The sequence below is a fragment of the Gallus gallus genome, chromosome 2 (genome assembly GCF_016699485.2).
Source record: "Gallus gallus isolate bGalGal1 chromosome 2, bGalGal1.mat.broiler.GRCg7b, whole genome shotgun sequence".
NCBI lineage: Eukaryota > Metazoa > Chordata > Aves > Galliformes > Phasianidae > Gallus > Gallus gallus.
The window spans coordinates 64,357,837-64,385,309 of NC_052533.1; the positions used below are offsets into that span (position 1 = coordinate 64,357,837).

General features: G+C 44.4%; 2 protein-coding genes across 9 annotated transcripts in view; one reads left to right on the top strand and one right to left on the bottom strand.

The window, feature by feature from the left end:
• Positions 1–1,071: 1,071 nt before the first annotated feature.
• Positions 1,072–23,192, top strand: SSR1 (signal sequence receptor subunit 1). Of its 3 annotated transcripts, XM_015275890.4 has the most exons (10): positions 1,072–1,238; positions 2,689–2,807; positions 4,485–4,572; positions 4,692–4,954; positions 5,415–5,491; positions 6,529–6,607; positions 7,399–7,492; positions 8,024–8,038; positions 10,000–10,063; positions 21,771–23,192. In XM_015275890.4, exons 1-10 carry the CDS (start codon positions 1,160–1,162, stop codon positions 21,793–21,795), a joined length of 903 nt encoding a protein of 300 aa, XP_015131376.1. In that variant the 5' UTR covers positions 1,072–1,159; the 3' UTR covers positions 21,796–23,192. The 3 variants fall into 3 exon arrangements, with proteins under 3 accessions (XP_015131376.1, XP_040539829.1, NP_001006375.2); XM_040683895.2 differs by lacking the exon at positions 8,024–8,038; NM_001006375.2 differs by lacking the exons at positions 8,024–8,038; positions 21,771–23,192 and having other exon boundaries at positions 10,000–10,750.
• RREB1 (ras responsive element binding protein 1) overlaps positions 22,445–27,473 on the bottom strand; it is a 122,862-nt gene continuing 117,833 nt past the window's right edge. For all 6 annotated transcript variants that reach the window (XM_015275839.4, XM_040675869.2, NM_205049.3 and 3 more), the window contains one exon: positions 22,445–26,203. In XM_015275839.4, the coding sequence (XP_015131325.2) occupies positions 25,683–26,203 (521 nt within the window). In that variant the 3' untranslated portion in view covers positions 22,445–25,682. The remainder of the gene's footprint in view (positions 26,204–27,473) is intronic.

Genomic DNA, 27,473 nt, shown 5'->3' on the forward strand with positions numbered 1-27,473 from the left:
GACCTAAACTTACCCTGGTGCAACTTGAGGCCATTTCCCCTCGTCCTGTCACCCGTCACCAGTGAGAAGAGACCAACCCCGCTCTCACTGTAAGCACCTTTCAGATATTGGAAGAGAGCAATAAGGTCTCCCCTCAGCCTCCTTTTCCCCAGATTAAATAGCCCCAGTTCCTTCAGTCTCTCCTCGTAGGCCATATTCTCCAAGCCCTTCACAAGCCTTGTTGCCCTTTCTTGGACCTGCTCCAGCACCTCAATGCCCTTTGTGTATGGAGGTGCCCAAAACTGAACACAGTACTTGAGATGGGGCCTCACCAATGCCGAGTACAGGAGCAGGACTGCTTCTCTAGTCCTGTAGCAATGGATGTTCTCCAGTTTTCATAGTGATGCTTCAGCCGATACTGAACATTTATCTGTCAGCACGCTTAAAGTAAGACTGAGATAAAAACTACCCAGAAAGGCAGTTTTTGTTGCTGTTGTCTTTAATTTTCAGGTTCAAAATGGATATAATGAAAATACGGAGAAAGATGCCAGCTGCCACTGCCACCACAGAAAACTGCACATGCACTTAGGATGATCTGAATTTTCTGCAGAACACTGAATGCAATTAAACGTTACTTGTCTGTGATTGTACTCTGACTTAACTCTGAGGGAAAGAGGAAGCATGGGGGCTATTGAGGACTTGGGATTTCACTGAGTTTTTGATTGGGAAATCTAGGAAGGACATGATACGCTTTACGTTATCTTTAAGGAAAGATCTTCTGGAATAACATATCGATTTCCAAGACATCACCCGTTATGCTTTGAGAAGCTTTTTCAATTAAACCAGCAAACGCCCGCTGACCTAAAGCAAGTCGGACAGGAAAACCGCGTCCCCCTGCCTCACCACACGGCACCAGGCTCGTGGGCGGGAGGCGTCGGGCATGCGCACTGAGGGCCCAGAGGGCAGAGGCGGCTCCAGGAAGCGAGGACAGCCGGCCGTCCGGGGCATGCGCGCGGGCTGCGAGCTGAGGGACGACGTGTGCTAAGCCCACGTGACCGTGCCGCTCCTCCTCGGCGGAGCCACGTCCGCTGCGGCGCGGGGCGGGGCGGTCCCGGATGGAGGCGGCCGCCATTTAGAGCGCCCGCAGCGCAAGGCGCGGGGCTGCCGGCCTGCCGCCACCATGAGGAGCGTGCCGCGTTTGCTGCTGCTCGCCCTGCTTGTCTTTCCCGCCGCCTTGCTGCTCCGGGGCAGCGGCACAGGTGAGGGGGACGAAGGGAAGGGCTGCTGCTCGGGGGGTGGTGGCCATGGCTGTGGCGGCACGCGGCCCTCCCGCCGCGGTGTCCTTCAGACCGCTGGTCGCTGCCCGTGCCGCGGCTCGCTTTCGTTCGCCGTGTGGCGGCTGCAGCCGTGCCGCCGCCTGAGCAGGGGGTGGGCGGCCGCCTCGGTCCTTCCCGCGCGGCGGAGCGCGCCTTTCCCGCTCCTGCCACATCATCAGCCCTCCTGGCGTCCGGGGGGAACGCTGCGAGTTGGGGGGCCGGGAGGGTGGGCTTCGTGCGTGCGAAGGGTGCCTGCAGCTCACCTCTGCCCTGTTCCGCCATAAGGGTTGAGATGGTCTATTACTTGTGGGCTTAAAGTCGTCGAAAACTTCAGTAGATAAAATCGCTACACTTAAATATTTCATGTGGTCGGGTAAAGTCTTTTGAGTGTACGCCTAAGAAGGCCGAGAGAGGGGGTTTTATTGGCTTTTTCCAGCCATTACTGGGAATCCTGAAGCTATAGGAGTGTTGGTCAAGGGTTTCTGTTCCACGTGAAAGTTTCTGAGTGTTTGCTTAACGTGCGTACTCAGAGCAGTGAGCTGCTTCAGGCTTGCGCAATTCCGTCATCCATTCATTTCTGCTCCTTCGTTTTTGGAAAGCATTAGCTTCATGGCAAAAGAATCAGCAGAACTCTGTAGTCTTCTAAAATGATAGCATCTTGAAGGTTGGATGAGACCTGTAAGATCTGGTCCAACCACCGTGCCCACTAACCATGTCCCTCAGTGCCACATCCACATGGTTCTTGAGCACCTCCAGGGACAATGACTCCACCACCTCCCTGGGCAGCTGTGCCACTGCCTCACTGCTCTTATGAGAATACATTCTTCCTAGTATTAGTAAAAGTCCTGTGCATAACTGTTATATGCTCTAAATACAGGCGTGAATCTGCCCCGTGGCTACTACTCGATTCAGGCCTGTCTGCCCTGCTCAGTGTTTGAGTGTGTGAGACTCAGCACCATAAAAGTAGAGAAGGATTGAACTGCCTGACTGCACTTACCTTGTTGTAGGTCATGTTTCTCTCCTGACTGGCAATCCAGCTCTGTTGAGCATGTTAATATACTGGTGTGTTGAGGAGATCATATTAAAACACTTCCCTAGATATGAAAGCCTAATGTAAAGTTGTTTTATAACTACCTGTGGAAGTGTAGTGTTCTGTTGCCAGCAAATGAAAAGGGCAGTTAATCATTTACTAAGCTTGCTGGTCTTAAAAGAGACATAACTCCCAAAGTTACATTACTGATAATACCAATCACCTTAGATTTTATATTTATAATGATAAAAACTGATGTATTTTAATAGCTTTCGTGGCAACTTGGCTGCCCTCTGCATACTGCATCAGTTTTCTGTTGGTTAAGAAGGTACTGGAAAGCTTTTGTGCATCTTGTTTCAATAGGTTCAGGCTTATTAGTTGCAGCTCAGGATGCTACAGAAGATGAGGAAACTGTGGAAGATACTGTAGTTGAAGACGAAGATGATGAAGCTGAAGTTGAAGAAGATGAGCCTACAGACTTGGTAATTGCACATGAATGTGTTTTCATAAGTAGGATTTGGACCAAAAGTGCTTGAGGATGCCCAGTTAAGTGTGTGTTTAATAGTATTGATATTTCTAAGTAGCTGTTTCAGAGTCTCCTTTAAGCTTCCGTTCTGTTTGAAGCTTCAAAAGGATTTGTCTTCTCCTGAATTATCTGTGGGAAAGACATCATGTGGGGGACAGCCAGGTTCCTGCTACCAGAACTGCAGTTAGTGACCTCTGTATGGCAAACAGGTATACAGGTATTGGACCGGAGAGATTATCGCGTTACAAAGGAGCAATGAAATAAAGATCTTACCTGTGTCCTGGGCTTGCAGAAGGGCTTCAAGAGGAGAGATTTCCAGCTAGAGATCCTTCCTCCTTGGGAGTCAGCCCTTAAATGGGCTCTAGGAGGTCACTCAGGTGAAATCATGTTCACCTGTGCCCCTGCAGCTGACTCAGTGCTTGCTTCAGGTGGTCAATCAGAGATTCAGGCTGTAATTCAGCAGTTCCCATACAGACCTCCAAGTGAGGTAAGGGGCTTATGTGAGAATCTAGTTAAATTCTTACATTTCTGGTGTAGAATAAGTATGTTTGGGGCATGAGTGGGGGGAAGAAGACTTGCCTAGTACAAGTGAAGTCCCAGTAACAGTTCTGTGATTCTATTAGTCTTATTGCTGTTTGTGAACTTAGAGCTGGCCAGCTTTGCAAGTGGTGGAGGATGCTCTAGGTATTCTGTACTGATAGAATTCATTAAGTAACCTTATAAACGTAACCTTAGAAAATAGTATATAACTAAGCAAAGTACAAAATGGGATCCTTCTTTGGCAGTTTGTTTTATATGTCACTCAAACAAGGTAGTTTTGCCTAGCACCTTGAGCCTCGCTTCTTGACTTCAGTTCTGGTTCACAGCTTCCCAGCCAAATGGTGCATGCACAGCTGGCCCAGTAGGCTAGATGCTGTTTCACATGGTTATTGTAGCTGTGAAATCAAACAGTACAACTCATTCCAAATCAGTCAGCTCAGCAGACAGTTCAAAGTGGAAACAATTTTGTTTTCATTTGAAGGAGAAGGTAGCGACTCCTTGATTCCCCTCTTTTGGAAATACACCTCTAAGGATTTTAATTGCCAAATTAAAAAGTCATCACAAAGGTGAGCTGAAACAAGTAAATTCATAAACACTTTGCTCCAAAAATCTGTTTCCAGGCAAATGAAATCTGTTTCCAGGCAAATGTAATGCTGCTTAAACTACTACTTAAAGTTGAATACAGTCCATCTATAGTGAAAATAATTCTCATTTGCCTTATGGTTATCCATGATTTCTAAGTAGAAATAGCTGAGTGATGTGAACAATGAGTACTTACATTCTACTCTTTCCCTTCCACCCCTGAGCAAAAGCCTTACTCTTGCTTTGTGGTAAGAAAACTTCTAATTGCGACCAAATGCAGCTGAATTCAGTCACTTTGTCAGTTAGAGTAGGAGAAATACTAAAATAATGCAGATCAAATCTAGAAGGAGAACAGACAGTGCTAATTCTGCTGTTGCAGGAATTGGTACTAATGCTCATCACGGTATGGTTTGACACACTGATACGTATCATGTGGGATTCTCATAAAGCAAGCATTGCCTTTGCCTTCACTGTTCACTATAGGGTTTTTCAAAAAAGTCTCTTGTCTTAGACAGAAGAAAAAGAGGAAGAAGACTTGTCAGGAGAACCTAAAGCCTCACCTAGCGCTGATACAACAATATTATTTGTCAAAGGTGAAGGTAAGAGTCCTGTGCCAGTCTATCACTTTAAAAACCACAAAGAAATGGGGTCTGACTGTAGAAACAGGGACTGTGTATGCTGCCTGAGAACTTCTAATAGTTAAATATTCTCATTTCAGATTTTCCAGCAAACAACATTGTGAAATTCCTGGTAGGCTTCACCAATAAGGGTACAGAAGACTTCATTGTTGAGTCTCTCGATGCTTCGTTCCGGTACCCTCAAGACTATCAGTTTTATATCCAGAACTTCACAGCTCTCCCCCTGAATACAGTAGTTCCACCGCAGAGACAAGCTACATTTGAGTACTCTTTCATCCCTGCTGAGCCTATGGGTGGCCGTCCTTTTGGATTAGTTATCAATCTCAACTACAGAGATGCAAATGTAAGCATGATACAGTAATTCGTTGCAGTGTGGAAGCATCGGGAAGGAACTGCTTGGTCAGATTACTATTTCTTCAGACAGTGAATGCCTTTGAAGTCTTTAAGCATATCAGTGGCTGCCTAAACACTGGCAGCTGTCTACACGTTTCACAATGTGTACATTTTATGTTGTATTTGTTACATTAGTAATGGAAGCTAGAATGCTTTTGCATTGTGTAGTAGCGGGCTATACTCATTTAAAGAAAAGCTTTCAGAGAAGCTTGAATTTCACTTTGTTTTTCATACTAGGCTTTGTTTACAAACTTAACAGCCTGAATCCCATCTGCAGACTTGACTTAATGAGCAAATAAATGAACAGTGCAAGATTAGCTGCTGCTTAGAGTTTTCCCAAGGACATGGGAAGAGATAGAAGCTGTATGTGTTGAAGGCAATAATTTAATGTGGAAACTTTTTTTTAACAGGGTAATATGTTTCAAGATGCTGTCTTCAATCAAACGGTTACAATTATTGAAAAAGAAGATGGATTAGATGGAGAAACGTAAGGAGACCAAAGATTAACATTTAGTTGGTGTACTGGAATAAGTTATTGATGAGGGGGCGACGAAAGTAGTTCTCATACCTTTGGTGTACTGAATGTTAGGTCTGCTGTATATTTATGCAACTGCTTTGCTCAGAGGACTTCAGTCTGGAATAAGGCATAATGTTACACAGTTACATAGCAATTCAAAGCTGTTAAGCTTTTGTAATGCCACGGTGCCACTTTCCTCTGAGTAAAAGGTGCTGAGGGTTCATAGGATTGGGCTCTGGGTTCTGCTGGCACAACTGGCTTCTGGAGCACTCCAGTATAATGCAAGATGATGTCAACTAAAAGATGCCTTGAATAGGATATAGAGGAACTCACGCCCATTCTTTGTTGCACTTCCCCTCCTGGTTGCAGGCTTCTTTCAGGAGTGATTTCTCTTAAAAGATCAGTTAGACATGATCATACCTTATATTTTTGCAAGCATAGGCTGTGCCTGTGTGCTTTTAAATACTCTAACAAAGGAGAGAAATGTTAAAAACACATGAGTTCAAAGAAGGTCTTCAGAAATCCGTAAGACCTTTAAAAAAAGAAGAAAAACCTCAACTAAAAGTAGCTGTTCTATAGAATCACATTTGCCAAAGAGAATAGCAGCAGTGAATAAGCAGTTCACAGGTGCTTTTCCAAGCTGTTAAAGCAGTCAAAAACAAACATCTATGTCCCACTGCCTTGAACCATGGGTGTTTTGAAAGAGTTGCTGTAGGTACTAAATTTCAGTAATTATGCATGTGGTTTTCCAGCTTATGTAATGTCCTTCAAATGTTCTGTTGTTCAGAATTAAAGTTAGGATTGGTTTTTGAAATCAAAGTCCTATAATTACTTCATATTGGTTAACACTTGGGTTTCAGGTTCATTTTTACCCCTCCCCCCCATCTATAAAATGGATTGGGAGAGATTAAATGAGCACGTGGCCGAAGCTGGCACTAGTTTCTATATTTCTGCATTTCCTTAAACACTAACGATGTTCAGTTAATGACTTCAAAATTATTTTAAAGGATCTTCATGTACATGTTCCTTGCTGGACTTGGTCTACTTGTTATTGTTGGCCTACATCAATTACTAGAATCTAGGAAGGTAAGTGGTGTTTTGTCTGCCTTGCTAGTAACACAAGGCTGTACTGTACAGGGAGGAGGGGGAAGTAGTAATTGCTTCTGGTGTTCAGTGGTACAGGTAGAACTTCAGAAGATGTGCTTTGAGAATTAAGATTGTAAAGGTTACTGGGCTGATCTATAGGAGCTTTAAAATAAGAACTGAAGGCTTGGTAGGCTTCTTGCCTAGCGCTCTTTAGAAATCACCTTTACCATAATACTGGAGTGTCAGAATGTAAAGCTTTTGTTACCTTCTAGTCTCTGGATGTATGCAGCTGCTGGTTCAAAGCTTGCTAGGTAGGCTTCCCTTTGTTGTCTCTTTCTATCTCATGATAAATGAGTTCTAACTCTGGGGAAAATGGCTGTCCAGTTCTTAATGTAGTTCTAAGAAGCTTCCCATGCAATTATTACTATTATGCATACCCTGTTTTGCAGTGTTGCATAAAAGAATACTGTGCCAATCTAAGAAAGCGTAACAATCGTCTAGTTTGGGTTACTGACAGCTATTTTTTCATAACAAGTATAATGAACTCGTTTAGGCATGCATGAAATCTTAATAGCTGTGCATAGAATAACTATTGTGAGGTCTTAGGTGTGTTACCACCAAACCCAGGTGAATAAATTGCTAAATGGGTCAAGATAGCATCACTTATTAACCCTAAATTTGTCTCTTAGTGAAACAGTTGTGGTTTGTTTATTAAAGAACTATTGATTACTTGTAGTATTTGTGCTGTCAGAACACTGTGGAAGGCAAAAACCTGTTTCTTCTCTTTTCAGAGAAAAAGACCAGTACAGAAAGTTGAGATGGGAACATCAAATCAGAATGACGTTGATATGAGCTGGATTCCCCAGGAAACTTTAAATCAAATAAGTAAGTAGTCTCTGCCACAAAGTTAAGCGTTCAAATAGTTTAACTTCACAAGTAGCTCATACTGATTTTTCCAGCACGTGCATACATGTTCTAGGGAATAAGAAATTGTCTAAAGCACTGGGCTTAATGGTTACATTGCTGACAGCCTGTTCCTGTACAGAACAAACTTGCCTGGTTGATAACAGTATTGGCAACTGGTGGTTGTTTTCACACTTCATAGACTCTTTTTCAGCAGTATGACATCTCTACCCAAAACCTGGATCACAGAAGGTTTTAACAGTCAAATACCTGGAAGTTTCTGTAAGTTGGTTAGAAGCTTGCCTGTAGACTGAAGTTCTAAATAAGCATTGCACATTTGTATTCACCAAAGACAAGTTCAACTTGGAATTTGTGTCCTTCATGTCCACAACGACTGAATTTTTGCTCTGAAATGCCAAAAACAAAGCTAGTGTATGATTCCTTTAAATTGTATTTGTTTGAATTTTTCTAACTTTTGCTGTTTCTTCTGTTATTGCTTTCCCGTGGCTTCAGTGCAAAGTAGAAGAGGTGAGGCAAACCCTGGTGATAAAGAGTGGAAGCTCTAAATGTATTGTCCGTGTGATAATTAGGCATGGATAGAAACCCTTCTCCCTGCATGCAATGACTGGTGGTGTAGCATGAGCAGCAGAATACAGAACAGATGCATACAACCATCCAAACATTTTGTATGCGTATAAGTATATATATTTTTAGATATAAATGTGGTACACATACAACCTTTGGTTGTGTTATAGTGGTGTAGTTTGATTAAAATATTGCTGACAGCATGGCAAACTATTGCTGTTAACAGTTGCCAGACCCCCTTAGCCACAGTGTAGTGTTCTGCCTTGGTGTAGTGTCAGGCTGTTGTTGAAGAGGTGGAGGACTGCTCGTGTCTGATGGTTGAGTGCATCTTGTTTCAGTGAGAAACAAGCCTCAATTTGAAGTATTATGGCTTCATAGATTTCTCTTCCTGGGTCTTCCTTAATCCACAAATCTCCTATCGCTAAGCTGTTGTTGGCTGGTCTGAAATGAGTCAGCCTCGTTTCAAACAATGTGCATTCTAAAAGAAAGCTTCTCCCTTTGCAGCAGCTGCCTTTATTGTACAAATACTCCAGTTTTGATTAAATAAGCGTTTTTGAGTGATCTTGCCCTGACAACTGTATTTAGTATAGAAGGCCTTGAGGGCCTAGATCTTGCACCCAAGTTGTGACAGGCAGTTATGAATCAAGTTTTTTGATTCCTTATCCCTTTTTAACTGAACTAATATTACGTGGGTATGAGGACTTGTTTTACACCTGGAAAATGGCAATTTTCTTGTATATTCCACATGAGACAGTGGAATGACAGTATAACAGTACAGGCTTAGAAATTTGGGATGTTTCAGTCTAGCAAGGAGTACAAGCTCTGAATGATAAAACTTTCTGAAGAGCCCACTGTCTTCAAATAGCTTCATCTTGTCAGTGTTGGAGTTCTACCCTCATCCCCCTTTAAGCTTAAGTAGATTCATCTGAGTACCCGAAGGCTAGGAAAATGAGGCTTAAGTTTTTAATTGTCTTTAATTCCTAGTTAGTTTAAATTAGAGCTCTGCTCTAGAATGCTTTGAAAAACATGGCCTTCAGGATCCTCAGAGATTGCTGCTGCTTCTGTTGAAGGTGCATTAGAAGTGTACTGATTGCTTGCAATGGCATGATGGGTGCTCACTGTTTGCCCATGCCCTGAACAGCGAGATTGTTGTGGGCAGGGCCTACTTAAGAAAAGTGCACTTGTAAGCAAATGCTCAGCAATCACCTCACCTCTTTCTTCATACGAAGTATGAATGGCAGTACAAGAATTAAAGATACTGCCTATGTAAGGACCATCACTGTGGAAGGACAATTGTAAACCTGTCTGAAGTTTGAATGAAGAGAACAGGTTTTCGGTGCCCTGTGCTCATGCAGCTAAATCTCAGTGGCTTCCCCACTTGAGATGTCTGATTACAAAGTGACATCCACGTAACTAAATGTGGATGGCTTCTGCACAGGTGTGACTTCTCACAGCTGAAACACTTCTGTTAATCTGTAGGAATATAGACATATTTCATGTAAGGCAAAGCGGTGTGAAGGGGGAGGGTCTATCACATTCTTTAGGCAGGTAAACTAAAAGCAGTAACAATTATTCATATATTAACTCTCTGAAAGTATAATTACTGGGTGTGAATTTTGCTCTAAACCAGCAGAGCATGCAGACTCATCGGGAGAGTGTTAGGTGTTTTTTGGGCTAGTAACTGGTGGTTTAGTAACTCACTCTAGACTTGCATGTTAGAGAATAGAAATGTTATTGTTGTTACTATGTAGGATTCAAATAGCATGTAGTGTTCTTCTCTTTTTTAAAAGCATTGAGATGCTCAAGCCTGGCTTCTTTTGTGTTGCATCGTGCTAGAAGGGCAGTGTCATATAACTAACATGAAGTAGGTGAGACAACTAATGCACTGCCTTTCTTTCTTTCAGATAAAGCTTCACCAAGGAGGTTGCCCCGCAAGAGGGCACAGAAGAGATCAGTGGGCTCTGATGAGTAAATGTTAACTAGTGCAACAACTGAACCTTTACTAATCCTGCCTGTTGGGTTTTCTTGGATTGGAGTAGTGCGGAGTCCGTATCAGCATAAGGAAAAACTGCTAAACATTCGGACTGAACAGTTTAACTGAATGGTGTTAATATTACTGAAAATGCACTTCGCTTTTTTGTTAAATAATTGTTGGGGGAGCCATTAAGATTTGTGCCTGCGTGTGTAAGCAGTTGGTCTTAACAGAACCATGTTACCTGAAATGTGCCTTTAGAGTTCTTTTAAACGCTGGCTTGTCATCTGTACACTTGGAAGGATATTTTCCCCTCTCCGTAATCTGAATGTCTAGTGACTTAATTTGTCTTGATTGTATCCAGTATCAGAATCTGTATATGTTTTTCTTCTCTGTGACTTTGTTCTCTGTTGCACACACAGACTCGGGTTTGTGTGTCCAGCCCAGTTCCGGCCACTCATCATCTGGATTTCTGTGCAGTTAGCATTCTAAAGGCACAATTGGGTATAGCTGCTTGTAGTGGTAGATATTTTGCTGCTGTTTTGACCTGGGCATGCAGTGACCTAAACGTCTGTACTTATCTGCATAGGTGTTAGGACAACTCTTACACAGCAGCAGAACTTGTGAAGCATGGAATTTGTGTGCTGAATTGGTATTACTACATAAATTTTTTTTATACCCAACTTGTTAAATGGTTATTGAGTCATTCCAACAGCTCAGGTGTTCTCAGCATAGCGGTACCTCTGCAGTGTTACCCAAGAAACTTAGAATAAGCCAGAACAACTTCCCAGTACGTTGTTGGTACTCACAAAGACTCCACTGCTGTCTGCACTGAAACACATGGAATTTCCTTCAAGCCTTACATGGGGCAAGGACTTGGATGTATTCCATGCACTTGAAACTGAATATGAAAAGCTCTTGGCTTCACGTAATCTTTTTAAGTGATTAACTGTTAAATTCAACCTTTACAGTTTCTAAACCTCTAACTTAGAGTTGTCAGTCGATTGCTCCGACTTAAGCTTTTATCTCCTTGACTTTCTCATTAGAAACAGAAGTATTTCCATTAGCTACGTATTACTTTGGTACTTGAACAGAAAAGTTGTATGTAGCCAAAATGGGATTTCTTGTGGTAGGCACAATTTATACAACTGACAGGATCACAGATGCTGATCTGCATCCGTTGCATTCAGGACTTGTAACTTTCAGGGGGTGGAAAGCAGATAAAGCAAAGTCAGTTTGCTACTTGAGGAGGCTTGAATTGTTTCAATCTCAGTTGCAGTTCTTTGTGTCTGAAGGTTATCTGGGAGCTTGTTCAGGAAAAGGCACTGATTTGAGATGAGGATCGGGAAGCAGAAGAAAATCACATGTGCAGAAGGGCTTTTGGATCTGTTCTTGTTCTGCAGGGACTGAGCTGCTAAGCCAACAAGAGTTGAGCGATACTTATAAATCATGTAATAAGTTGGAGGCACCTAAGCTCTGAAACTACCTGCACTGAGGTGCTCACACTGTCTTAATATACAGAGTGCCAGAATGAATTGCAGAGTTGTTCTTGACTCATCTCCATGTGGGAAATAGAATGGGAAGAACAGCCCCTAGTTGTGCTTTCATCAACTGTGTGTCATGCCAGTCCAAGTAGAATTGTTGGAGTAGGGAAGACTGCTGAATGGTCCTGCAGATCAGTGGGCAAATTGAGTAACTTTGTAACAGCTGACTGCTCAAATTATATGCAACTACTTTGCCTTTAGTGTTGCCTCTGTGGTAGGTTTACCAGTCCATATCCAGTCTTGCATTAGTTCAGCAAAATGTTCATGTAATAAATTGTTTGTATGGTAAAATATAGTTGTTGTAGGGGCTGACATACTCAGTTTTACCTCTTGTTCCTTTCTGTGGATTATGCATCTCAGCTGAAATCAAGATGGGTTTTCTGGTTCCTCCCCTCCACCTTCTGGGAGTCGGTCAACTTAAACTGCATTCAACTTCTCACAAGATTTCAAGATTTGGAAGCTCCTCAGTAATAACTTGAGCTGAGCTGCTGTAGATAAAGTGGGACTCCAAGAGGAAAAGCAAAGGATGGGAAGACAGGACAGTAACTTCTGATATGCAGGTTCTGTTTCATCAGTGAGGGCTCAACTCTTTGAGGGAGTCTTGGAACAGGTTGGTCCTTCAATATCTTACCCTGAACAGAACTTAAGAGAAGTTGCCATAGGACTGCAATGCTGTGCTTAGCTTAGAAAGAAGAATTTTAGGATTTAATTTAAGAATTGTCTGCACTTAGTTAACATCTAAATGCTTGAGTTCCGAGCATGAAAGAGAAAGCAGTTTGGCAACTTGCATAGGAGCAACAGACAATTGTAACAAGACTGATCATAGGACTTAGCACTGACCTTGGGTGTTCGTAGTAACTTTTCTGGCTGGAAGCTGTTCCTAAGAGCAGTGGCTGGTGGTCTGCCATTGCTCCTGATAAATGAAGCAGCACTTGAAAGTCGTTTCTCTGCTGTAACCAAGCTTCATTCTAGTGTGGTGGCAGCTGAACTTCAGCATCTCTATGTTCCTTCTAGCGTGAGTCCGTCCGCTACGCTCAACTTGTACAAATGGGAGAAAATGGTTATTGCATTGTGGCTGCGAGTGGAGTAATTTTCCTTTTGATACTTGAATTTTCTACTCAATTTTGAAACAAAATAGCTTAGCCGGAGGTGGTATTTAATGTCATTACCTAGTATTACTTAATACCAATAAATAGCTGAGTAGGGTATAGCTTCATTCACTCCAGCATGGAGTCAGTAGCAGTTCTGCTTGTGTCTGTGCTGCCCCTTCAATTCTGGTGGCACAAGCACTTGTGCAATCCAGCCTGCTGAGTTCCTCACCAGTTCAGTGTACTGTCACACCTGTCCATGTGAGGTTATGGGGAGTAAGAGCTGTGAAAGATGTGGATATTGTACTGGGAAGAGATGCTTTCAGACTACAGAAGTAGTTATGGCCCTACTGTGAGAGACTGCTATTAATTCATTTCTCATGTTTCCAAAACTAATTAGGACAACTGTGAGGGTTTCACAAGACTACTTATGGGGTAAGAAATAAAACACTGCATTGTTTTGTCTGTGTTGGTAGCAAAGCATTAATTTGGCTACATCTAAACTGTATTTGATACCTGTAGTCTTCTGTTCTGTCTTTGAAAAGTTTCTCCCAATATCATCTAATATGAGAAAGATGAGTGGCAGCTGTCAGACAAAAGGATTAAGCTTTGTCTGATCATTAATGCACAAAATAGTTCAATTGTAGGCTGTGGAGTTGAGTGGAACGTGGTAATGCTGGCCCTACTCAGCTGAGGTGGGCTGAACATGTGAGTTCAGGTAGGTGAGTGTGTTGGAATGGATGCAATCTACAGCATCGTTCGCTGTTTCTATTCCTGGCATACGTGGTGCTAAACAATGTTGCATTTGAAAGCTCTGAATTCAGGGAAGTAGTGGGAAAGTCAGTTAATGCAGGCTCGTTGTCATGTTTTTCTGTGTGCCTGGTGTATGCTAGGCAGCAGTTCTGTCTGTTCTTTTTCCTCCAAAGGGAAGACAGCACCTACCTCATAGGAGTGACCAAGGGCTGTTTCAGGGGTGTTTTCAAGCTACTTGAGACTCGCACAACATGCTTCCATAAAGCTAGTAAGACATAGGCACTGATACAACATGATGGCAACTATACAGCTTCATCCTCTATCAGTTTCTTTCCCTCACTGGAAGGAGCTGAGCAGCTTCAGTAAGACTTTCTTAAATATGCAGAGGAATTGCAATTAACTTACAGGGGAGAGCGAAGGCAGAAGGAATGCATGCTCACCCAGCTTCTGCAGGAGCTGAAAGGTGGGCTTTTATAAGTTCTCTCACACTTTTCCATGTCACTTGAAGTTTTCCCAGGGACTTTTTTAATCGCAGCGATACAGGTGATTGTTCTCGTGCACACAATCAACAGGCTTAAAGAATGACTGATCATTTCTTGGCTGATTAAGTTTGGATGATGTATTGCAACTGAATTAAGTTAAGCAGCAGGTGACGTTTTCATTTAGAAGCGAGCTCAGATCTCTTAAAGTGGCTGCAGGTATTTTGTAAACTTGAAGTTTTCTTAGCATCTTGTAGCTGTGTTGGTTTTGGTTTTATAAATAAAGCATGAGTATGGCACCAAAAAGCCTGAGTGGTACCTGGGTGCTCTCTTCCTTGGTAATAAGCAACCTCCAGTAGCAAATGCTCAAGAAGAATGAAAATAGGCTGTGCTTGAAAAGCCACTTTGCCAATGCTTTTGGATTGAGAAGAAAATAGCAAGAAAGTATCCTGTGGCATTCTGAACAGCAGACATAGTGGAATTAAGATTCTTTCTAAGAATAAGGAAGGGCCTGAGAAGAATCATTCTTTAACCAGTGAAATATGGAGCCATAGTGCTGCGTTCCCACATGGAATAACCTACAGGCACTGGGGAAAGGGTCTGGTAAGGTGCTTCAGCTGCCTCTAATCACAGAGTGCTGCCAAAGCCAAACCCCTAGCTGTAAGATTTACACTGTTCTCTAAGCAAGCAACATTGTAGGCAGCAGTATTGAAAATAGCAGTTCAAGGAGGTATACTGCATCAAAGCAGAGGATGAGGTAAGACAGCTTCCTGGCAAAGGGCAAACTAATTCAAGGAAAGGTTGGTTAATCCAATACCTTATCACATCTGTGTAGCTATAGATTCTCACTGATGCTGAGATGAAGCAGTCAGTATTGAAATCTGTTCCTTTAGTCCTCCTTCACTTTGTTACTTTGCTAGTTGCAAGTAACTTAGATCCTGTAACCTTTCACTTCAGTGCTATTTCCTGCACTGTTGTGAGGTACTGGATACCTGTATTAATGCAGGTCCCTATAGCAGAAGGCAGCATCACTCACTGCACTGTACACCTTAAGGTCTCTTTGGTCCCTCTGGTGTAAGATGCTCTGAACCACTGACTTCCTCCAGAGTCAAGAGTGAATAGATGTAAACTGATAGTCAAAGGGCAATTGCAAAACAAGCTTTTTCTTCAAGCAGTGTAGTTCACTGGTTCAGTCACTCCCAGTGTGTATGTGTTGATGCATCTTTGTGCCTGCATACAAGTAATACTAACACCTGTGCTTGACCCCTGCTTCCAAGATGCAGTAGCTGCTTCCAAAAATGGCACTTAAGCTCTCCTGCTTTGTTTCTCACCTACTCTTAGCCTTGGCCCTACCTGACTTTTTACCCCCAAAGGTTAGAACTGCAGAGGATAACTTGGCTTGTGCTTGCGAAGAAGGAACCCCATACAGAGGAGTACAGATGTTTTCCAATAGCCTTGATTCCCCAATAATTTCCCTGCTACCTCTTGTGTCCAGCTGCCTGTACTACCACAACTTGTGTCCAAAATGAGTTCACATATCAGACAAGCAATTCTAAGAGAAACAAAGGATAGCCAGACCATATTTCTGCATTACCTCTGTAGGCAAGCAAGTTATCCACTTCCAAGTTTTCCCTTTGCCTGACTTTCACATTCTCCAGCAGTTGGAAGCACCCAACTCCCCACGCTGAAGTCTATCTTTCTTTTCTCTGAAAACATCCAGATTTTTTTTTTAATCTCATGTTGGTATCTTCCTTTTCCACACCGGCCAGGCAGTCATTTCAGTAGGCTGTCCTCCGTCCTTTCACGTTTCTTGTCTTGATAATAAGCTTACATTAACCAAGATGCAGTACCTTTCCAGCATTGCAGCACTCAAGTCAGTCAGCTGGTAAGGGAAAGCTGAAACTTAACCTCTTTCCTCATTGTTCATCATCTCTTCATCTCACATGAGTGCCAGAGCTTGCTCAATACTTACTGAGTTCACGCTTCTTAATTAACATTATAAAACAGAAGTGGAAGAGCAGCGAACTTTCCTAGACAACTTGGAGTTACTGTATGTAGTCATGTCTTGTCAAAGAAAGAGCAGAGAACTGAAGATAAGCTCAGTTCTTAATCTGGCAGAACTGCCCCTAACCCTGTTCACTACATGGAGGGGTTATAAGGCAGCCCCACCATTGAGAGCTGCCAGCTGAAGGATCTCCCAAAGCATCTACATGGAAAGACTAAAACTACTCTTGATAAAAATGTATGAGTAATGCCATATCTTGGTCACTGATGTCTGAGCATTGCTTTTGCTTCCAAAAAAAATAAGGCTATAGCTACTGACTGCAACTGTAGGCATAGTAATGGCACTGTTTGCATACTTCCTTTTTGTCATCCGGTTTCCTAGCTCTGGGCCTCCTCAGGTTTCCTGTTGTAGAAGTTACCCTTTAAATTGGGCCTGTCAAACCCATGTGCATCTTGACTATGTCCATCTATATCTAGGCTCACATTCTGTTTTCAGCTGAAGGCTTTTTTCCTACTGAAGCCAGCCAGGGGGTGCAGTCCCCTTTTTTTCCCCAGAACTGAAGCATTTTTTTGTCACACTCCTGGCTCCACAGCACTATGGCCACAAACGACACACAGGACTACTCTTGGAGCTTAACCTGACAGCATACTAAATCCCAACCTTGACCGCTGAGTCCACCAGCATGTTTTCAAGAGAGACAGAGAAAGCCAACTGCTCTGCTGGTTCACTCAGCAGGAATCTGCATAGAAAGGAGGAAAGTCTCAAAGCACTCTCTGCAGGCATCCATTAGAATGAAAAAGCTGCAACTCAAGTAACATGCTCTGACTTACTGCGCACAGTATGGCAAAGGTTATCACTGAAGTAACAGATCATAATTAGAAGTATAAATTCCCTAACAACCCTAGCTATGATGCATTATGTTTTTCCTAAAGCCAATTTGACGTGGGACACCCTATCGCCCTTCTGCCCTATGCACCTGAAAGGTGAGGACAGAGCATTGCACAGCAGCTGCATTGCTATACAACAATGAACTTGGGTTGAGTTATTCTGTCTCCCATGGGGTGAGGCTGCTTTCTAAGCCCTGCTCAGGGCAGGGATCTGGTGACAAACTGCAAAAGCATCCCCAGCTGCTCTGCAAAACGCTGCCACAAGGAACCCTGGGAGGTGCTGCTATCACTTCCAATTAAGCACCTTCATTCTTAACTGGGTGTTTTATAGCTGCTGAAGAGAATGGTTTCGTTCAGAAAAAAAAAAAATTCATTGTTTTTGAGAGAGGTGCATTCAGCAAAAGCACCAAATGCATCAGCGAGCAGCTCCACATCAATGCTAAAATCCATGACCCATTCAATACACGAGTTGCTCACTTCTCCAGATCTGTTCCTTTCTTTTCTCTCTCAACCCTAGCAGCTTTTTCTGAGCAGCTCAGTGGCATCTCCAGGTTTTACGTAGGTGTGCTAGAAGGCTGCTGTGGTTTTAGCTCTGTGAGATACTGGCAGATAACAATCCTGGCAGGAGATCAAAAGTTAAACCAGCCGTGTTGCGGTGCAGGCTTCTGATGGGTTGCTGTGTCTGCAGAGTAAACCAAAGCACAGAGCTGTCTATCTGTGAAGTGTAACTGACCTGATATACGTAACCTCAAATCGTGTAAGGCTGTAGTCTTGTTAGCAATATGAAGGCAACAGATGAAACCAGGTCTTGGTCGCACACGGCAATCCTTGACTCGCAAACACTTAGGAGAAGTGTTTATTGGTTAAAGCAGACCTACATCTCGCAACCAGCTCTGTCATCAACCTAATATATAACTATATATATTTGCATGTGATTTTTATTTAAAAAAAAAAAATCAGATTAGAAGTCACATGTTGCTTATACAGAACAACACTTAGATTTTGGTGCCAATTTAAGCTGTCATCATAGAATCATTACGGTTAGAAAAGACCACTAAGATCACAGAGGCCAACTGCCAACCCATCCCACCACGCCCACTAACCACGTCCCTCAGTGCCACATCTCTACAGTTCATGACCACCTCCAGGAGCACTGACTCCATCATCTCCCCACGCAGCCTGTGCCAGGGCCTCACCACTCTTCAAGAAGTTTTTCCTAACCATTCTTTGTACCATCATGTAACAGGATGGAAGGAAGGGTTAGCACATACCACACTGGCACGTTCTCCCTATTAGATACTGGGTGTACAAAGCTGTAAGCTGGTGGGTTCCTGCAGCATCTTGAGACCAGCAGAGCTGCTGTGAATGCCATAGCAGAACTTTGCTAACAAATAGTGTTGATTCCAGCCTGTGCATACCACATGCAGTGGTGTACCTACAGGTGAATTTCCCATTAAGAACCACATTAAGTTCGTTGAGGACACCAAGGTGGGAGCCGATGTCAATCTGCCTGAGGGTAGGAAGGCTTCACAGAGGGATCTGTATAGTCTGAAGCCCACTGTATGAGCTTTAACAAGACCAAGTGCCGAGTCCTGCACTTTGGTCACAACAACCCCATGCATCACAACAGGCCTGGGCCAGAGCAGCTGGAAAGCTGCACAGAGGAAAAGAACCTGGGAGTGTTAGTTGACAGCTGGCTGAACATGGGCCAACAATGTGCCCAGGTGGCCAAGAAGGCCAACGACATCCTGGCTTGTATCAGAAGTGGTGTAGCCTGCAGGAGCAGGGAGGTGATTGTTCCCCCCATACTCATCACTTTTGAGGCCACATTTTGAATACTGTGTTCAGTTTTGGGCCCCTCGCTACAAGACAGACATCAAGGCCCTGGTGTACATCCAGAGAAGGGCAATGAAGCTGGTGAGAGGCCTGGAGCACAAGGCTTGAGGGGAGCAGCTGAAGGAACTGGAAATAGGAGGCTCAGGGGAGACCTTATTAGCCTACAATTCCCTTAAAGGAGTTTGTGGCGAGGTGGGGTCAGCCTCTCCTCCTGCGTAACTGTGAGACAGGAATAGGGCTCCAGCAGGCTGAAGAATATCAACAGCTTTTATCAGCATCCCAAGGCACACACTTTCTATAATTCCCTAAAAGGAGGCTGTTTGCGAGGTAGGGCTTGGCCTCTTCTTCCAGCTAATAGCAATAGGATGAGAGGTGAAGGCTTTAAGTTGTGACAGGGGAGGTTCTGGTTGGATATTAGAAAAAATTTCTTCTCATAGCGGTGGGGTACTGGCACAGGCTGCCCAGGGAGGTGGTGGTGTCACCATCCCTGGAGGTATTCAGGAGGTGTGTAGATGTGGCACTGAGGGACATGCTTAGTGGGCATGGTGGGGAAAGGCTGGCAGTGATTTTATGATTTTAAGTTCAAAAGGACTGGCCCACTGAAAGCTCCCAAAGCCCTGGACCTCCTCAGGCCCTTGGTGCCGGTGGGACAAGAGCATTCAGCTGCCACCTGAACTGGGTCCACAAAAAGGAGCCTATGATTGCAGCAGCTTCCCAAAGGAAGCTGAACTCCTGCGTGTAGGGGAGGAGCTGCTGGTTCTGCATACACACACGGTAATAACTGTCTTTGTGAACGCACACCGCAAATGAGCATATTTTGCTGTTCCCCTTGTTGCTGCCGCTTCAGTTGTTAGCAGAACACTTGGTGACAAGGCACATTTTGTCCCAGCCTTCCCATAGCGTACCACTAGCACGGATACAAGCTAAAAATTGCCCATTGGGAGTCAGCCCACAGCAACATTGGCCTCAACCACATTAACCGCTGGCCCCGAGACTGTGAGCACAGGGTGGGCCTTCAACAGCGAGAAGCCATTTCTCCAGCAAGCTTCTCTCTTAGAACATACTGAGAATTGATGTTTGTAAACTACTTCACAACCCCTTGCTGAAAAGCCCTAGAGGAGCTCATATAATTTCACAATAGCACATTGCAAATGACCGTCATACAGGGTTTCCTCATGCATTACTGGCAGCTTTACCAAGCAGCAGATCTGGCAGGGGAGAAATAAACAAGCACTGCAAAGGAGAAAGCTGTTTCTAGTTCCTGCTGCTCAGAGGATTGCCAGAAGGCTTTCAGCCATGTTTCACTTCCCCAGAAAGTTCAAGTCAGTATTCTCCTCCGTTAGGCACCCCATCAACACCATCACGTGCATATGTACATAAGCATCACTTACCTGAGATTACGGGCAACCAGCAGTAGCAAAGCAGACACATTCCCACAGCACACAGGTATCCCGTTCTGTGCAGCAGCTCTCCGTCATCTTGTGGCCTCCAGACTGTCCCAGAGCAGTCCAATATCCTGGTGTCTCCACGCTGGCCTCCCAGCACTGCCACAGATCCTGGCAGCTGGAGGCCTCCTTGCTCCATAAAACCTTACCAAAGGAGCAATGCGGCTCCCAGTGGCACAAACTGGGACCTAGGTTCCTTACTGCCTCTGCTGAGCATTGAGATCACAGATGCTAGACAGCAGTAAGGTGGAAGGGCTCTGAGGACAGCCTAAGGACTTATATCTTGCAGGAAGCCCCTCAGTTACAAGGAGGTCAGCTGTAGAGCAAGTTCAGGGAATTCAGGGAAGGGCTGTCTTTTATTTGGGCTCACAGTGTCCTTCACAACCTTCAGAAGCCATAGAATTCCTTTGTGAAAGCAAACTGAGAGCATGAGCTAAAGCACAAAACAGTACTCTCTATGCTGTTACAGGAAGAAGACCCCACCCGCTCCTATAAATAGGGACCACTGATGGGCCCTGGCAGCACCTGGGGCTGCTGCAGCCCTTGCACCTGGTGTAGTTGGTGGGAGAGCCTTAAAACACTGAATAATTCTGCTCTCAAGTGCCTCTCCAGCTGTGTCCCCACAGTCCTTCAGTAAGTCCTAAGAAAACTTATGCACGTCACAGGACAAACAAGCCTGTAGCTTCTCCTGGGCCCAAAGGCACATGCCACCAGTGTCTGGCTGGCCAAGTAGGAGCAACAGCTGGTGCTTGTGTGGGACACATCATCCTTTCAGGACTGGGGAGGGAGATTTCATTCAACTAAAATCACATCCCCGGTAATAGCCCTCAGCTGAGGCAAGATGCCAGGTCGGCCATGCTGAGAAAGGCCAGAGCCCAAACTTGCAAGCATGAGTAGGTGCATCTGCAGGCCACTCAGATAGCCCAGCTCTGGAGGACACCACTGTAGCACCTTTTTTTTTCTGCAGTCCAGCAGTTAGACACATCCTCATTAAAAGCCCCAATGCCTTTTTCCATCCTTATCTTTCCCTGCACTATGAGAGATGATAAAAGCTGGAGCTTCTCAGGCTGTTTCACACAGAGAAAGTGCCAGGTGTTCCATGCTGGGGAGCAGCTGGATAATGGAGAACAAGCAGTTGTGTTCCTCTCTCCTTACCAGTTTGCACTGCAATACCAGTAAATACACAAAAGATCCTCGGGCCAGGCTCCGTGTCCTGCTTTGGGACAGTCACCTCAGAGCAGCACTTGTCCCCTCATGGCCTACAGCCCACGCTATGAGGGAGCCGCACACCCACGGGGTGGGCAGCCCAGTGGTGGCAGAGGGCTCAGGCCTGCCCAACCTCTGCATGCTGCAGTGAACATGGGGCTGCTGCCCCTGAGGTGTGGCAGGAACTAGGTCTTCTGCAGCTTTCTCCCCTCGGGAATCTTGTTTCCATCCCTCTGGTCCACCCAGAGGTTATTCGGAGCATGCCTCACCAGACTTCCTGGCTGGTTTTCTTAAAACCTGTCCGTGTTCGGTGGTGAGGAATCAAGTCCCCACCAGAGGACTGTGCATGGGGAACTGCTGCCATGAGGGTGCCAGAGGCTGGAGGAAGGAAGGCGGGAGCAGGGCGTGCAGCACCCACTGTTAGGTCTATAACTCTGACTCTGGTTCCCTTCTCCACCAGAAAGACTCATCCCACCAGGAGTTAAGGAGACGCGGGTTCTCAGCTCCTCTATACTTCCCTGGCCTTCAGAACTGGATGTGCAACTCAGATGATTCTTTGGCTCACCATCCTGTGAAATGCACTTTATTTATATGAAAGCATATAAAATGTAGCTAAGGCGGCTCCAACCAACTACGACAAAGGATTTTTTCTTTTTTCGACAACTGCACGTGGCTTCCCTGTACATCCTGAAGACTTCACGGCCACACACGTTTATGCAAAACCAAAACCAGGATGGCAGAAACCTCCTTCATTCTCGCAGAGAAGATCCCAGCACCTCTCCATCACCGTGCCACGCTGTTGGGACGCACAGGTGTGGCTGCAGCTAACGGAAGGCCACGCCGCTAGAGCCAAGCACCTGCAGGGGATAATCAGCACCAACCTCGTCTCTTCTGTTTCCAGTTGCTGTTTTAAGAAGATGCCCTCAAAGCAGAGCAGCATTTCAGAGGGTTTCGGCTACCAGAGAACAGAATGGCAAATGCATGTGGTTGCCAAAGCGCTGCCTCTGGCTCAGCCCAAGCAAAGGAGAACAGCAACGCCGCTCTGCGGGGCACCTCTGCTTCACGCACTGCCCTCCAGCTCAAAACCAAGCAGCAACAAACCCACAAGAAGAGCCACGTCCATTTTGGAAGCTCTAATTTTTAAATATAACATTTTATTGCTTAGATGGTTTGATACAGAACAACTTTTATTTTGAATTTGGAAGTACTGTACAACTGAATAAAAAGAGGAATAAAAGTACCAAAACAAATGTGTGATTCTCTGTTCATGTGGCATAAACCAGTCTTGTACACAATTCGTAGCAGCAGTTTAAGTTCCCTTTAGAAAAATATGAATTCTACATATTTATTACTGTTTCCTGCATGGGATGAAATCACTAGGATTAACCTTCCTTTGTGGGGAGAGAAGAGAGAAAGGAGACACACAGAGGAGAGAGAAAATCACGAATCATTCTGAAAATGGAATCAGTCTCACGTAGCCCCGAAAAGTTATTTCAGAATTGCCTCAAAAAAAGGGGTTGCTTTTTTTTTTTTAATTTTTTTTCCTTTTTTTTTTTTTCCTTTATTTCATTTTTGCGCTTTCACAGTCAAGTGCTCGATGTAGTGATTGAATTATCTCCACGTTAAGTCCATTGCAACTCAGGCAAAAGAATTTCAGAAGATCCTTTTCTGTTTGTTTGTTTGTTTGTTTTGTAAAAGCCCTGAGAGAGGAAAAAAAAAATAAAATAAAAAATAAAAAGATCCAAACAAAAATCGTATAGAGACAAATTAGCTGAACATGCAAACTAAAGCCTAAGATTCACCCATAGTTTAAACACATTATAAATTTCACAGTTTAATATTGGGGGAGGAGGGGAAACAAAACAAAAAAAAAACAACCCAACAACAGCAACAGTTCTCAGTCAAACTCAACTAATAAAAATGTCAATAAGATGTGGCAAGACCTTATACTCTACTAGGATACAGATAAAGGCTAAATAAAGCTTTAACTCAATAGTGATTATTGCTAGCAGATGTCCCGGCAGGCTGCTGGGAATTCATTACGTGCTACATCGTTCTGCAGCATATAGTTTAGTAATGGCTTCTCCCCCACAGTATTGCGCAGTTTAGTGTGGAGAGTTGCAAAAAAAAAAAAAAACCCCAAATAAACAAATTAAAAAAAAAAAAAACAAACGAATAAACCAAAAAAACAAAATAACAAACGACGAGAACAAAAAAAAAATACCCCAAATAATAATAATAATTATTATTATTATAATTATAATAGTAATAACGATTTAAGGGATGCGTGAACTGGTTTTAATTAAGTAGAATGCACCTGGGTAGTGAATTTAGTGAATCATTGGTTCTGAGTGACTCTCTGGCGTTAGCTTTGTTTCTGAACTGGTTCAAACATCCCTATTTAAAAACAACAACAAAGCAAAAAATAGAAATCACATATACCTCAACCATTCTTCTCTTATTCTATCTGCAAGAATATTACTCAAGAAAGTTTCTCTTCCTTTGAATTCCAGACAGTTACATTTCAGTCTCCAGAAACTTTCGGAGAATTTTTAATATAGATATAGCTATATATAGATATATATTATATAATATAGCATGGGTCCGAGGCCCACGTCCTCCATGTCTGATGAAAGCAGGAAAAGCGGATCTGCGGGGCGGGGAGATCACAGTGCGGGTTGGGGCTGAGTGGTGGCATAGCACAGTGAGGCTCCGGCATCGCTATTATGGCTCTGTCTGTCCCAGAGGTCATGACTGAAGGACAATTAACAAACAACAACAACAAGAACAACAACAACAAAAACGCCGCCCGCTCCCAAAAGCGCGCAGCTACAGTAGGAGACATTTCGTTTAACCCCTTCAACATTGGCGGCTGGAGCGGCACCTGTTGCCGGCAACGGGAGCCATCCGGAGAGATCCCAGCTCCCAGCGTTAAAGGGGTTAAATTGCTGATATGAAATTTAGACGCACACCTCAAGTCTTCAAGCATCAACCCCAAAAATCTCAGGAAGAATTTCTACTTCTTTTTTTTTTTTTTTTTTTCCTTTTTTTCTTTTTTTTCTTCTTCTTCTTTTTTTTTTTTTTTAATTTAATTAATTAATTTACTTTTAACACACGTCTTATATCCGTAGTTTCATCACCAGTAGTATTTCCTTGCTCCAGAACATGACAGTAAGTAGCAAGATGACGGTAAGGCTCGCATTTCTCTCTTGCTCGCTTTCGACTGGAAGACTGAGTCGCTTTGCTCCGAAGGAAGGCGCGCTGCCGCCGGGTGACGGCACGGAGACGGCCGCCCTTCGGCACCGTGCACCGCGAGCAGCGGGGTGTTCCCTGCACGGCCGTGATGACAACCTGCTGGCCTCCGATATTGACTCTCCGGTCAGAGGAAGGGTTTCGATTAAAGTACAGTAGAAGAGCTGCAACACAGGAGGAGGAGTTGGTGAAAGCTTGAAGTCAAAACACGGAAAGAGGGGGATCCAAGCTGCGTTATACGTCTGCGTGGGCAAATATTGCCCATTGGCTTCTGCTGACTGCAGAGACAAGCAAACTGATGAATTTATAAAATAATTATAAAATAATAATAATAATATACTGAAGCAAATCAAACATATATAACAGCGGGTGCATAATTTCCATAGGTTACGTTGCTATGTAACTCTTCTCTGTATACGCACTCAGTCCACGACGGCCAGAAGAAAAACCCTAGTATCTAGAACACCATTTCTAACGCTGAAAAGTGGAAACAAGTATGAGGTTGAAATTCTTTGCGCTTCCTGCTTTTGGCTCCAACCACTCCGAACACCTTCGGCTGCCACGCTGCTAATGCCTGGAACAGGCTTAATGCTCCACCGTGTGGCAAATGCGAGAACATCTACTGAGAAAGCAACAATCGGCATCTCGTCTGCGTTCCCTCTGACTGTTCCATATGAAATTCACATAAATTGCTTCCAGTTATTGGCTGTGGTATCCAAGGGCCTCCCACCCCACTGCCCCGTTTCCAGCTCAGAGAACAAACACAGAGACTATCAGATATACAAGACCAAGCTCACACACACCAATACAAAAGGTAACATTAATGCTTAAATGAAAAAGGTCCTCTCCAAATAATTCATTAAAATATTTAAAAAAAAAATCATTTTTGAAAAAAAAAAAACCAAAACTATGATACCAAAAGATCTAATAAAGTAGTAAGGCACTCAAATCAGTATATACTGTAGTCTCTTGCATTATTATACTGAAAGGCATATGGCACTGCATCCAGTCTGCCATACTCTCCCCACAGCTGTAGGTCGCTCTTCTGAAACGAGACCCTGGAAACCTTGCTCTGCTGGCTTCAGTTTGTGTGCTGGGATGGGCCCAGCCTCCTCGCAAGTCATTCTACCCCCAAGAGCTGAGGCGTGCTGTCTGCAGAGGCAAGAATGTGATTCATGGGAGACTTTTTGTTGTGCATCTCCAGCAAGTCTTGAATGAAACCCGACGGTCTCTCTAGCTCGGAGCTACCCCGAGGCTCCTGGTCTTTTGCGGGCTGCTTCTGTGTGCTCTTGGCGGGCTCCACGAGGTCGGCAGTGGCTCCTTGCCCGCTCGGCCTCTCCTCTTCGCAGGGCACATCCTTGGCCGCTCCGACCAGGGACTCCTTTCGGCTTCTGGTGCCGGATGGGTGGCTGCCAACAACCCCCGCAAAGTCGCACTCGTTTTCTGAGATGGGGTTGGTGCCACTGTGGCTTGACTCATTTTCGCTGTCTTCCCCGCACCTCGACTGGGTCTCCTCCTTGTCGCTCTCCTTCCCGTGGTTTCGAGTATTTTTGACTTTCTGGTGTATGCGCTGGTGACGAACCAGGCTGTGCTTCAGAGTGAAGGTCCGTTCACAGGTTTGACACTTGTACGGTCTCTCGCCTGCAAGAGAGTGGAAATACGAGGTCAGCCATAAGGTCAAAAACACATCTCCCTCTTGTTTCAAGCAGCTTAACATGCTCCACGCTGGAAGCTCAGTACCTTCATCAAACTTCGGTGTTCCTTCTATGCAGGCTTTTTGCTTCTGTACTATCGTGGTACGCAAGCAGGTATAAAGGCCCTGGGGGCCCTGTCAGAAATACTGATGGGTTCTGCCCCTTTATAACTTGATGAGATTGGAGTACACTGTGCACTGGTGTCCAGTAGAGCTTAATAATCCTGTGGTTCTGATGTGCCAGGCCATTGAACCCACACAGTCCAATAAATCTGATTTTCCCTTTCCTCCACCTGGCTGGAGGCAGCGACACTCTAGGGTCAAGGTGGGCTTTCCATCCCACCTCCTCATATCATCTCCATGGTCACACAGTAAAACCACTGGGTAGCATGTGGTGTACCCACTGTATCTTCTCTTTTAGCCCTGCACTAAGGAGGGAGGAAGACCACAAGACACAGGTGCTTGTTAGCATCCCATCTACAGCAGCTCACCAAAGGGGCTCCAAGTTACAGGCCCTGCTTTATGCAGAGAGAGCAGATTTGAGATAGGACACTGACCAGAGACCTGTGGTCAGCAGGGCTTAAAAATGGAAGCAGACTGAGCAGCACATAAGAGAATATCTCCGTCTCCTAGATACTGGCAGATGAGTTATTTACCTAACTCAAAGAGAAGCCGTCACGAACTTCTCTTGACAGAACAACTACTACTCTTTTTGTGAAGCAGAAGGACAGCACTGCTGTTTTAAAATAGAAAGAGCAGCTGAAGGAGCCAAATTTATTAGGCGTTCACGGGACACTAGAGGTGTCTGTCAGCAGTGGTCAGTGTTTACTGAGCAAATGAAAAACACACAATCATAAAATCATAAAGGATGTAAAAGCCCACTAAGATCATCTAGTCTGGTCACCAACCCATGCCCACCATGTCCACTAACCACGTCCCTCAGTGCCACATCCACACATTTCCTGAATACCTCCATGGACGGTGACTCTACCAGCCCCTGGGCAGCCTGTGCCACTGCCTCACCGCTCTTTCTGAGAAGAAATTTTTCTCAGTATCCAACTTGAACCTCCTCTGGCGCAGCTTAAGGCCATTACCTCTCATCCTACCACTATTGCCTGAGAGAAGAGGCCAACCCCTACCTCGCTATAACCTCCTTTTAGGGAGTTATAGAGAGCATGTACCTTGGGATGCTGTTAAAAATCTGTTGATGTTCTTCAG